At 36.0% G+C, this 12,944-nt stretch overlaps 1 protein-coding gene and 1 non-coding gene across 2 annotated transcripts in view; both read left to right on the forward strand.

Moving 5' to 3' along the window:
* LOC116302426 (uncharacterized protein ZK1073.1) overlaps positions 1–3,227 on the forward strand; it is a 34,476-nt gene extending 31,249 nt beyond the window's left edge. Inside the window, exon 15 of the mRNA XM_031711716.2 lies at positions 1,903–3,227. Coding sequence (XP_031567576.2) covers positions 1,903–1,985 — 83 coding nt within the window. The 3' untranslated portion in view covers positions 1,986–3,227. The remainder of the gene's footprint in view (positions 1–1,902) is intronic.
* Positions 3,228–3,797: 570 nt separating this feature from the next.
* Positions 3,798–12,616, forward strand: LOC116302419 (uncharacterized). The gene is made up of 3 exons (XR_016119390.1): positions 3,798–3,934; positions 5,871–5,997; positions 9,051–12,616. It is a non-coding gene; the product is annotated as an uncharacterized LOC116302419 (transcript).
* Positions 12,617–12,944: the final 328 nt, after the last annotated feature.

The following is a 12,944-nucleotide window of genomic DNA, read 5'->3' on the forward strand; positions in this document are numbered from 1 at the left end:
AACAATAATTGATAATCTATCAAAGAGCTTGTGCAAAAACAATAATTGATAATCTATCAAAGAGCTTGTACAAAAACAATAATTGATTATCTATCAATGAAAGAGCTTGTGCAAAAACAATAATTGATAATCTATCAAGGAGCTTGTACAAAAACAATAATTGATTATCTATCAAAGAGCTTGTGCAAAAACAATAATTGATAATCTATCAATGAAAGAGGTTGTGCAAAAACAATAATTGATTATCTATCAAAGAGCTTGTGCAAAAACAATAATTGATAATCTATCAAAGAGCTTGTGCAAAAACAATAATTGATTATCTATCAAAGAGCTTGTGCAAAAACAATAATTGATTATCTATCAAAGAGCTTGTACAAAAACAATAATTGATAATCTATCAAAGAGCTTGTACAAAAACAATAATTGATAATCTATCAAAGAGCTTGTACAAAAACAATAATTGATAATCTATCAAAGAGCTTGTACAAAAACAATAATTGATTATCTATCAATGAAAGAGCTTGTACAAAAACAATAATTGATTATCTATCAAAGAGCTTATACAAAAACAATAATTGATAATCTATCAAGGAGCTTGTACAAAAACAATAATTGATAATCTATCAAAGAGCTTGTGCAAAAACAATAATTGATTATCTATCGAAGAGCTTGTGCAAAAACAATAATTGATTATCTATCAAGGAGCTTGTACAAAAACAATAATTGATAATCTATCAATGAAAGAGCTTGTGCAAAAACAATAATCAATGAATCTATCAATGAAGAGCTTGTGCAAAAACAATAATTGATAATCTATCAAAGAGCTTGTACAAAAACAATAATTGATAATCTATCAAAGAGCTTGTACAAAAACAATAATTGATAATCTATCAATGAAAGAGGTTGTGCAAAAACAATAATTGATAATCTATCAAAGAGCTTGTACAAAAACAATAATTGATAATCTATCAATGAAAGAGGTTGTGCAAAAACAATAATTGATAATCTATGAAAGAGCTTGTGCAAAAACAATAATTGATTATCTATCAATCAAAGAGCTTGTGCAATAATAATTAATTGTTCGATAAAGGTACTTTTAGGTATACAATTTAGTAAGAAAACTAGTTGTAAAGGACAATGTTCGCTGTCATCTTGACAACATCATTAGGTCTAATGAAAACTGTAAACTCTACTATATTAATTTCTATTTACTTAGTTTAATTTTCGATTGATTTCGTTTTGTTATTCATTTTCCCACCTAATTATACACGTTGAGCAGCCCCCTTCTATATGTAGCTACTTATGAAATAACTGTTATGATTCTCGCGTTCTGATTGGTCGAGAGCGCGTGCTTTATGAGAGCACACAGCACGCGCGCGCATTTTTAGGTAGCGTCATTCCTATCTAAAATAACGGTTATTGTAATTTGTATTTTATAAAAGAAATCTCGCGTTCTCATTGGTTGAGAGCGCGTGCTTTATAAGAGCACAAAGCACGCGCGCGCACTTTTAGTAGCGTCATTCCTGTCTAAAATAGCGATTATTGTAATTTGTATTTTATAAAAGAAATCTCGCGTTCTCATTGGTTGAGAGCGCGTGCCTTATAAGAGCACAAAGCACGCGCGCGCACTTTTAGTAGCGTCATTCCTGTCTAAAATAACGATTATTGTAATTTGTGTTTTATAAAAGAAATAAAAAACTTTCGTGCTGTGCTGTGTGGAGTTATAAAGCACTTGGGGATTGGCAGAACACTCAAGAAGTGTCGAGAAGCACTCCGCTACGCGTCGTGCTTCTCCTAACACTTCTCTCGTGTTCTGCCAACCCCCGCGTGCTTTATAACTGCACACAGCACGCGCGCGCGTTTCCTATTTCTTCATTATTGAATGTTTATTTCAATTTTCAGTTCCCACATTAAGGACCCGCTCCATGTCTAGAACCAGCTCAGTTGGATCAACTGGCCGTAGTACATCTATGTCTGAAGATTAAACTATCAGGATTGATAGAAGTTTGTCAAATTGTTCCTTCGTTATAACCTCATTACCATTTGAATAAGTGGTAAACGGAAGGACAGATTAACTGGATGTTTGATGAAGGGTTTTCTGGGTATATATTTTGATTTTTATTGTAATTGAAAAATGATGTTTCTATATTAAATATAGTTTTCTTGACTCACTGGGAATCGGGGTGACTTTTTCTTACAAACCCAAACATTTTTTGCTATTCACAAGTGTTGGGAATTACCAGTGTGTCACATTGATAGTCCAGCATTGGTATTGGTCAGTGAATCATTCTTCATCTTTAAAATCTTCCCAGCAATTCATGGATAGTAGTACATAGCAGTTGTTGTATTAATAGGAAACTATTCCGGGCTGACTTGCTGTACGACATGCCAAAACATTGAAATGGCTTAGACCTCGCCCACATGGATATTTTTGAAAATGGATCTTTATCTTCGTGGATTCGCCTTCCGTCCACACATATGCCGTTGAATACGCCACTTGAACATGAATCTTTTCCAAAAAATACCTGTGAACGAGCGAAAACAATTCGAAAACGCTACTCCTTGGACAAGAATTTTCTTGAAAAAGGAAAAAAAAAAAAAAAAAAAAAACGCTAGTTCGAAAATGTGATCTGCATACTTGTGGACGGTGCCGTATCGTTTTCCAAGTACGATTACGGTAATTACAACTTAGTACAGTAAGGCAACGAAGTTGTATTGTTTCCTGCTCGTGCAAAAAACTACTCTATTACTAGTGTATAAGTAAAAGGCCACTCGAATGCATCTCCTCTTTAACCAGTTATGGCAAGAGGTAGAGAATTGAAGCAAGAGGGTGAACGTTATTATTTTACGATCTTGTTTAAAACAGCCCAACCTGGTAAAGCCTTTGAAAAGTTATGCTTGTTCCTCTATCTTCTGCTAAGTTTCTCTTTACTCAGTGATTAAAGGCACAAGTTCAGAACTTTTAAACCCTATTTTTTTTTTGGTTAAAACATGAGTTTTTATACCTAGTTAAACCTGCAGTATGTTCTCAGGGTTGGGCAGCAAACAAGTATGTTAGTTATCATCATGGAAAAGTATACATTTATAATTGACGAAACCTGTGAATTAGTTATGTAATTGTGTTTGTAGTGCTGTAGTTACATATGACCAGTACCTAATGCAAGATGATCTTTTTCTGAAAACTGTATACAAGACAATGTATTAATAAATTTTGCAGATATATTTTAGATATTTCTTATCTGAATTTCTTGTGATGTCACGATATACACTTAATGTCTGGTCACGAGGGAAATACTTTTGTTTTCCCGAGTGTCGATGTTTTACGAGGCGAAGCCGACTATCATTCATTGCTTGGAGCCTGGGCATTCGTCGAGCTGATCGTGGGCGTATTCATTATTTAACTCTGATGCATCAGGCTATCATTTATTGTTCGGGACCTGTGCATTTGTACCAGCTTGGAAATCGAGCTAGACTCGTTCAAACTGGTTGCTCGGCTCCCATTGGACAAATCGCTAACTTACGGGCGCTTACTCGCTCGTGGACCAACGAGTCGAGGGTGTCGGAGGAATGAGTTGGAGTCTATATTACCATCTCTATCAAGTGAAAAAAGTTGTTTGGCTTAGATGGGCATTCTTTAGCCGCATGTTTAATTTGCTATGCTGCTTGATTTTAATCGAAAATTAAGTGGACCAAATTCTTCCTCTTCCCTCCTACCCCTCCCTCCCAATCCAAAAACTAAACTATTTCTACTTGGGTTGCCTGTGGTATACAGAGAATTTGCAAGTTTGATTCTTCTCGGTATAAGTCGACGGCTTTCTTTTACTCGACACTTTTTAGCATCAATACAGTATAAAATGTAGCTCTACTGTCCTTCGCATCACCTTTTCCCTTGGCTGGGAGTGAGATTTCATCAGATCGACAGTAACAGAATCAAGTAAGTTGTTCTCAATTGATGGGCTGCAAGCATATTCCCAGGAGAGTCAAAAGACAAAAGATGGCGCTTATTTTGGTGCCGTTATCATACGAGTTATTCTCGTTTATTCCAGCAGTACAGTACGTGCTGTTCTTGATTTTTAATATCTTACATGATACTTTGAAGTTTTGATTAAAATTAGAGTTCACATAAGGAATATTTTACGAATTTTAAGAAAAAATTGCGTTGAGTTGTGAGCGTTTTAGCGTTTGTTTTAGCTGGCATTCGGGGGCTTGGTCTATAATCCGGAATTTGGAATCCGGAACCCCAAAAAAATACTTCGGAATCACCAAACACTAACATGTTACAACCTTTATCGAATGTAAGCTAGAATCTTTACCTTCTATGCCCTACAAGGTCTGTTTTGACATTATTTAACAATTTAATATTCGTCTTTTACAACTAGTTTCCTTATTAAAAAGGCGAATATATCAGGTAATATTTAACGAGACGTGAGTCTGTGCTTTATGATTTGCTGGTTGCATTGAGGAGTCCTAACACTCTTGTTGTTATCACACATATTCTAGAATAATGTACTACCAAGAGAAAGATCTAGAAAGCTTTAGACATAGATAACTTCCATGCCTAAAGTCATGTATAAGTTCACATCCCGGAAAGTTCTAGAAAATCGTTAAAGCATAGGTATGATGTAAGTTACTAAAAATAGCAACAAATAGAACATTCCATTCAACAATTGTTTCACCTATGCAATGATTCGCCTACTGAAGTTCACCTATACATATCAATTGCATTGCAAAACCTATCTATGAATGGTGAGACAATAAATATACTGTTAAAAAGGGAAAATATTAATATTTACTATTTAATTATAATTAGTAAAAATACTAAATATGAAATATTAACCAGAGAGCTAGATTAAGGCAAAAGTCCACCCCAGCAAATTATGTTACAGTTTAAAATAATTATTCGACTGATGTTTAGAGTGCAATTAATTAATCTGTGAAACACTAATTACTAAATAGTACAAAATAGTGCTAATTAAACAATAGAAAACAATGGAATTTGTATGAAATTGTGCTATTTAGTATTACACCTTTTGCTGTTCATTAACCGCAAAGGAATATTCATTGAAGCGAAGAAGCATTTTCATTAGAGCAAACAGGCATACAATATGGCAAACGGAGTCTCAATAGTGCGATGGAACTTTCATTAAGAAATTTAGCATTGAATTTGACAATCATGAATATGTTTGTGTGGGTTCATTAATGTTTTCAAACTTTCATTAGCGTTTTGGTGCAGACAATAAACCACAACATACATTCAATACACGCAATACTTATGGATTAAATAAAAGTCTTTTTTTAATGTGAATTGAGTTGAAAAAAAGTGGCATTATTTAATTGTCATTATAAAATAACTGTTATGAATTGTCACGTTCTGATTGGTTTGGAGCGTGTGCTTTATGAGAGCACATTGCATGCGCGCGCACTTTCCGTTGCGTCATTCCTAGTTATTATTGTACTTTGTATTTTATAAAAGAAACAAAAAACTTGCTTGCTGTGCTGTGTGCAGTCATAAAGCACTTGGGGATTGGCAGAACACTCGAGAAGTGTCCGGAAGCACTCCGCTACGCGTCGTGCTTCTCCTAACACTTCTCTAGTGTTCTGCAAAACCCCGCGTCATTTATGATAACACACAGCATGCGCGCGCCTTTTCTATTTCTTCAATAAAACCTCCTCAATAAATTGTCCGCAGTGGTCACTGTTTTACATTCTTTGCTAAAAATACAGTGCCTCTCAATGACATTGAAAGGCAACACAACCGTTGTATATTGATAATATATGATATGAAATAAATTTGTAGAGGATATTCTTTTACAATTTTACATGTTTTTTTATCAATGTAAGATAGCAACCTTTGGTTCTTTGGTCCACAGGCAGCCCAAGCTGGTCCTTTGTCACTGCATAGCAGAGGTAGCTAGAGCAAAAAAAAAAAAAAGAAGAAATATCTGTTTGAATAAACCAAATCACTGGCTGGTGTATCAAGCTCATCACTTCCAATGGGTATGTATGGAACTAGTAAATTTATCATCCTAATAGGTGATGGGATTATCATTTTTTAAATCAGCGTTTTGGGGAAGAAAAAGATGTCTTTGAGCATGAGAGCTGCATGGTTGCCATTGACTTTAAACTTAACTTTAAACTTAAGTTTATTCAAATGTATTGAAAATAATTGATTTTATTATACATTTTACAAGTATCTCAATTCTGATTTGACTCCGACGAAGGACTAGCGTCCGAAACGTCAGTAAGTTTTTTCATCTTTTCACGGTGTATGATTTATCTTTTCATCATTACTGTTTCAATTCTGATTGGTCGAGAGCCCTCAGCCAATCCCTGATATCATGTGAACTCGACATAATAAATATATTATCTGTAAAGATATGAATATATTCTATATCTTCATGTATTATCTGTAAGGTTTTTCTACAGATAATACATTTATCATGTCAAGTTCATTCAAGGTCACGCTTAACATCCTCATGCTTTGCTTCGCTTTCCGAAGAAAAAAGAAAAAATCTCTTTGAAGGAAAAGATTCGAAAAATACGAAAAGGTCAACAAAAGGGAGCTATAAAGTCTTCAGCGAATACCTAAAAAAAAAAATTTTTTTCACACGACATCATGGCGTTCATAATTCTTGTCACTATAAGTTAATGTTCGTGTTAACGTTTTTCCAGTATACAAAATGTATAATAAAGCATTTTGGCTGCGGCAGATAACACATCCTCGGTCTTGATAATTTACGATATCATGCTCACCCTCATCCAATAATTGCTTAATATATTGAATGAAGTAGAGGAAATAAGGTTAATGTGTGGTGGGCAAAGTAGTATCCACCTTAGTTGTATGTTTTACTAAATATATAAATATGGATAATTGACACAGATAGATAGACAACTCAAAGATGATTGAGTATTTCTCAATTACTCAACATTGTTAAAAAATTCCTCTAAATGATAATTTGAAGGCATTTTTTTTTTTTTACAATTTCACATAATAGATCAAACATGTGAAAGAGTGAATAAATTAAAGTGAGTTGAAAAGAATGAGACAGCAGAAATTTTTAATCAACTTAGTTTGATATGCCTTCTCAAACTATTAATAATTCTTAGAAATTCAAAGCATGAGTTGCCCAAATTTCATAAATGATTTTATTTGTTTTTTTATCATAAAATATTTAATGAGTTTGTTAAATACAGTCGATCCCAAAAACGTTGTCCAAGTGAAAAGAGGTTTATAGGACAATAAATGTCACGTGTTCCATTAGATATTCAGTTTTACGCGCGTGGATTTTTTAAATTAGCATACTGATGCAAAAGTAAATTACAGTATTGAAAACTGAATCTGAAAGATGCCGCGGGCTTTCTCGGATGATTTAAGGTGGAGAATGGTATACCAACATTTGTTTTATGCAAAAACATACCAGGAGATGGCCACTAATCTGTTTCTAAGTCCTAAAACGGTCAAACGGACGTCTACACTAGTGGAGACATTAATCCTTGGCCCGTCGGTCGACCTCTTCAAACAGGAACACTTTTTCCGCATGAAGAGTATATCGTCATCGAGTGTCTTCTAGAACATCCTGAAATGCAATTGAATGAAATAGCGTCGAAAATATTCAATACAACTGGCTCTGCTTTTAGTGCCCAAACATTATGCAGAACGGTCCACAGGCTTGGATTCACGCGCAAGAAGGTATGGTACGTGCAGATTGGTTTGCTCATTACTCAGTCTTGCAGAACGTTCTCTAAGTCTGGTAAGGCTTTCACTAGCTCAGAACGTAGCTCTGAAACGATCTCTAACACTGGAAAATTGGGTAAACGTCTTACAACGTAGCTAGACTTCTTCTTGGAGTCCAAAACCCGAACTTCTAAAGTCGAAAGAAATTGTTTTGAATTGCCCGCCGTCGACATTTTCTGCCACGCATGTGATGCAGCACGTTCAGATTCCTAGTTCCACACGCGCGTAAAACTGAATATTTAATGAGACACGTGACTTTATTGTCCTATAAACCTCTTTTCACTTGGACAACGTTTTTGGGATCGACTGTATTAGAAAATATGTATATTTAATCCTCTTGAGTACAACTCAAGTACACTGCTTGGCCGGCTGCCTGTGGATTATATTATATTATTATTAGTATAAATACACAGGTGATTATTGAAAAATCTTGTGCGCTGATTGGTCGAGAAACTCAGATTATCACACGATAATCACCTCCAGCGATAATCCAAAATGGCGGCCAGCTGCTTTGTTGTTTTAAATGTGTCTTTTATCTTGTTTTTTTCATTTTTTTTGAAAGAATCACCTGTGTATTTATACTAAAACAATTATTCACCTCAAGCTCAGTGAATATTGGAAATAATAACCTCAACTTCGTAATCGGTTGTTATTCCCCGATATTCACTTCGCCTTCGGCGAATAATTGTTACATATTATTATCCGTTGACTCCTAAATCTTTGGCCTCTCTTTACTCTATAAAGTTAAAATTATGTATTTCATTCGCGCATGTCCTTGGTTAAGCATCTGGAAGATCTCATGTGCCCCAACTGTCGCTATTCTATAAACTGTAACTGTTGTTCGCAACAAAAGCCTATAAATAATTATTGGAACAATTCTTGATATATTATATTTGAAACCATTCTATTGTATTTATTCTATATATTATATATTTAATAATTCCCGTTGTATTTATGTTTCTAACCAATATCGAAGTATTTATTGTATATATCATTTAATAATGTTATATTGTACATCCATTTCTATTTATTTTCTGGAGGACCGTAAGTTAGAAAACTGTAAAAGGTTATTGCGTTTCCCTTTCGAAATAAAGTTATTGGATTGGATTGGATCGGATCGGATTGGATTGTTCATTTTACATCGTACATTGAGATGACATGCCTTGATTCCTTTGTTGGGATGATTTATCCAATCCAATCCAGTCCGATCCAATAAACATTCTTCATGTACAATTAGATACTGTTGCAGTCAGACAGGACAGGAAAATCATTATAATAAAACGATCTGATATGTATGTCTCATTCTTCATCTTAGATTAAATCAGCAGCTACTCCGTGCAAGTATGTCTAGTTGGGTCACAGAAACACCGGAAAAAGTTAACTACACCAAACTCTGTAGGCTTCTTTACGATGGAGGAACAAAAGCAGCAAGGTCTGTGTTAGATACAAAGATTCCTGCTTGTACTTTAGCAACTGAGCTAAACAAATTCAAACCCAAACTACTTAATCTGAAGAAGCCCAAGGGAAGAGTACTGAATCCAAACCAATGGGATAAACTTTACCCATCAAGTGGTGCCATCCCCAAATCTGAGGACTTTGACATCACCTTATTGTTCGTTCTGTTGAGGAACATTTGTAGACTTACAAAACCACCCACTGGATGGGACACCCTGCCACCACCAGCAGATAAAACACTTGAGGCAGAGCTAATCAGGATAAAGTCCTACAGGAATGAGGTCATAGCACACAGCCCAGTTGCTGAAATTGGTGATGTCCAGTTTGAGGATTACTGGAAAAAGATTTCATCAGCTCTTGTATCACTGGGTCTAAAGAAGGATGACATTGATGACTTAAAGTCCTCTCCAATTGGAACTGAAGACTACAACAAGTTAATTAATGACTGGCATTTGCATGACAAAGAAATAAAAGCGCAATTTGAAGAGATCAAAGTAGTAACAAAAAAGATTAAATTGGACACAGCAGAGGTGAAGTCAACCGTAACCAACATCGAGTCAGGTATTGCAGACCTTAAATCCAGGCTACCATATTCGACTTCATTCTCAATTATTAATAACCTTTTTCATCATGACTTCAGTCACATAATTCGCTCACTGAGTAATTCTTATCATCCCGATACACGTCAGTGGATATTTGACCAAGTGAAGTCACACGTAGAAAGCAGAGAGTCATACCCTATAATGGTGATTCGAGCGGGGCCTGGAATGGGGAAGTCAGTGGTCGCTGCTAAAATATGTGAAACATACAAAGAGCAAGGCATTCTTGGTGGTTGCCATTTCTTTCAACACGACAACTCTCTACGAAACAACCCAAGATTGATGTTCCAGTCCATTGCAAGGCAACTCTGTGACTCAGTTCCTGGTTATCAAGAAGCTTTGGAGAAAAAAACTTCAACCACATTTCCAAGGAGGGAATCTCTCAGATTTAACATGTGAGGAACTATTCACTGAATTATTTGAACCATGTTGTAATATTACATCAATGAACAATGTACTGATTGTCATTGATGCTCTTGATGAGTGTTGTAATGCTTTGAAAACGGAATTTTACAAAGTTCTTACCAAAAGATTTTCTTGCTTGCCACGTTGGTTACGTTTCGTTATTTCCACAAGACCACCACCAAGTATTTCTGCATTGGAGAGGTTCACCCCTGTCATCGATATTGATCCAGAGGATGAGCGAAACAAGCGTGATCTTCAGTGCTTCTTCAGTGACAAATTGAAAGAACTGAGACAAGTTTCTACTAGTGAATCTTCCAATGAAATTCTTGAATTTATTCAATTGACTAGAGGCTTATTTTTGGTAGCCTATTTTGTCATTGATTTCTTGAAAACTAAAAACATTACGTCACTACAAGAAGCATTGAAGCATTGGCACGGAATCACTTCCGTGTATGATGATTATTTCTCTAGACTAAGGAAAGAACTCGTACCACACCTGAATGATAAAGAGGGGTTTTTCAAGATGCTGGATGCTGTGGTCGCGGCCAAGTTCCCTATCGAGATAAAGATTTTCTACAAAATCCTTGGCCTTAGCGAGGAGCCTAGAATACCAAACAGAGAGAGAAAGGAAGCCATTCACCTTCTTCACCAGTTGTTCCCAGTAGAGAATGATCACGTGTCGGTATTTCATAAGACTGTCATTGACTGGGTAACAACTGGAGACCATGACTTCAAAGTAAAAGGTGACGGTAGTGGAATACTTGCAAATGTTTGCTATGTAGTCTTAGATGATATAAGGCAAGGTTCTAAAGAACTAAATGAGCCACTCACTTTGACAGACAGTGAGACGTATGCCTTGGAGTATGGATTTGGTTACATGAGTGAAGAGAAAAGGCTGGAAACTCAGACAAACTGTTTTGTGTTCTGCTCACAAGCATTGAATGTTGCTAGAAGAATTTATGAAAATAATCTCAGCCATTTACGACTAAGTTGGCCATCTCTTTCTGAAGAGCTTAGGGATGTTTATAACCAAGTTATCGTCAATTTTCATGAATATCACCTTAAACATCGATCAAGTTGCCGTTTTCATGATCTAACAAACTTTGGTCAATGTTTGGCGTTTGCTCTTCAGGCTTTTAACCTGTTAAAAATAGATCAAATAACACCAAACCCTCGTGCCCTCCTCAATGAAAGAAAACTTCCATATCTTGAACGAAATGAGTTGTTCAGAGAAAAGGAGGGAACTGATCCTGATTCTATAGAGTTTCTAGTTGCTAATGATGGATTCTTTCTTGTAAAGTATTTGGACCAACAAACCTTAGTACAGCAATGCCAGCTTGATGGGACGCTTGTCAACGAAGAAAGATTTGAGGGGAAGAAGAAGATACTCATGTCTCCTGGCTATGAATTTGTTGCTGTTACGCCAGTACGTGCAAGTGAAAACATCGATATCTTTGATGCTACAACTCTACGAAAACGCACAAGCTTTAAGCCACCATATTTGATAAGATCATGTCATGTATTCGGTAACAGTCAGTCCTGGTTCATCGTTACAAGATGCTTAAACAATAAGATATATATAATGAAAGGAGAAACAGGCGAACAAGTTGGTCATCCTATCGTTGCGCAACAAGACGATGAGATTCTGGCTGTCAGCAATGCTGGTCATATTCTGATAGAAAGAACGCATATTTCTCTTATAGGAAAGAATGTGGAAACTGAAGGTTTTACTGATGCTGATGAAAACGTTTGTGTCCCTATGGTACCTACAGGCGAGCTAAGATCTAAAGAACCAAATCGTATTCGCCTTGGCTATGGCTTAACCCAAGGATTGCCATTGTCATATAATAGATCGCGAGAACTGTTTCTCTGTGATCACAATAAACTGGACCAGAAAATCCCTATCTACGCACGAAAACCAGCTTCTGTTTGCAGATGTAAAGGGTTTCAACGTTTAAGTCGCGAACCTGTGGAATTCTTAGAATCGATTGGCCAACCAGTGTGTTTTTCTGATGAAGGAAATCTCTTAGCTTTCTATTACGGTGGTTCCATAACAATTGTACACACATCCGATGGTTCTTTATACGAATGCATTAATACACGTCCATATCCAGCGACCCGTATCATGAACATCTTATTCCTGTCGCAGGAAAGAATTTTCCTACAAGATGACTGTAAAGTCTTTCTTTTCAAGATTGGAACAGGAAGAGAAATTGTTCTGGAACACATGCTCTTTCTTCAACCTGGCACCGGGTTTCGTTGGTTATCAAGCGACACCATCATTCAAGAAAACATGAAAACCATTTTATATGCGAAAAGATTAAAAGTACGGGGTTTTCCCCTGTCTTTGTCACTTGAGAGCGAACCTGATAGTGCTAAGAACCTCTACTTTGAAAAGTATGAATTTCATAATCTGCATTAGATTTTTTACCTAGACTACATATCATGTATTTTACAATTCTCTAAGACTTCTATATCAATATCCGATGCATTACGGTTTTGTATGTATTGGTTTTCCTGTCGAGTTGTACCACAAAGACTCAAAGAAAGTATATACCAGACTGAAGGAGTGCATGGGATAGATTGAGTAGAGAGTTATGTTATCTAAGATAGGTATCAGTCATGTAGTGAAGGTGGTCTAACCCACCACGTGTATAACAGTAGGTATTGCACGGGATAGATTGAGTGGGGAGTATCGTTATCTAAGATAAACTTAGTCATGTAGACAAGAGGGTCTAACCCCAACACGT

The sequence above is a fragment of the Actinia tenebrosa genome, unplaced genomic scaffold (genome assembly GCF_029948245.1).
Source record: "Actinia tenebrosa isolate PJP-AT-01 unplaced genomic scaffold, QUT_ActTen_1.0 PGA_scaffold12__29_contigs__length_12842862, whole genome shotgun sequence".
Classification (NCBI taxonomy): Eukaryota; Metazoa; Cnidaria; class Anthozoa; order Actiniaria; family Actiniidae; genus Actinia; species Actinia tenebrosa.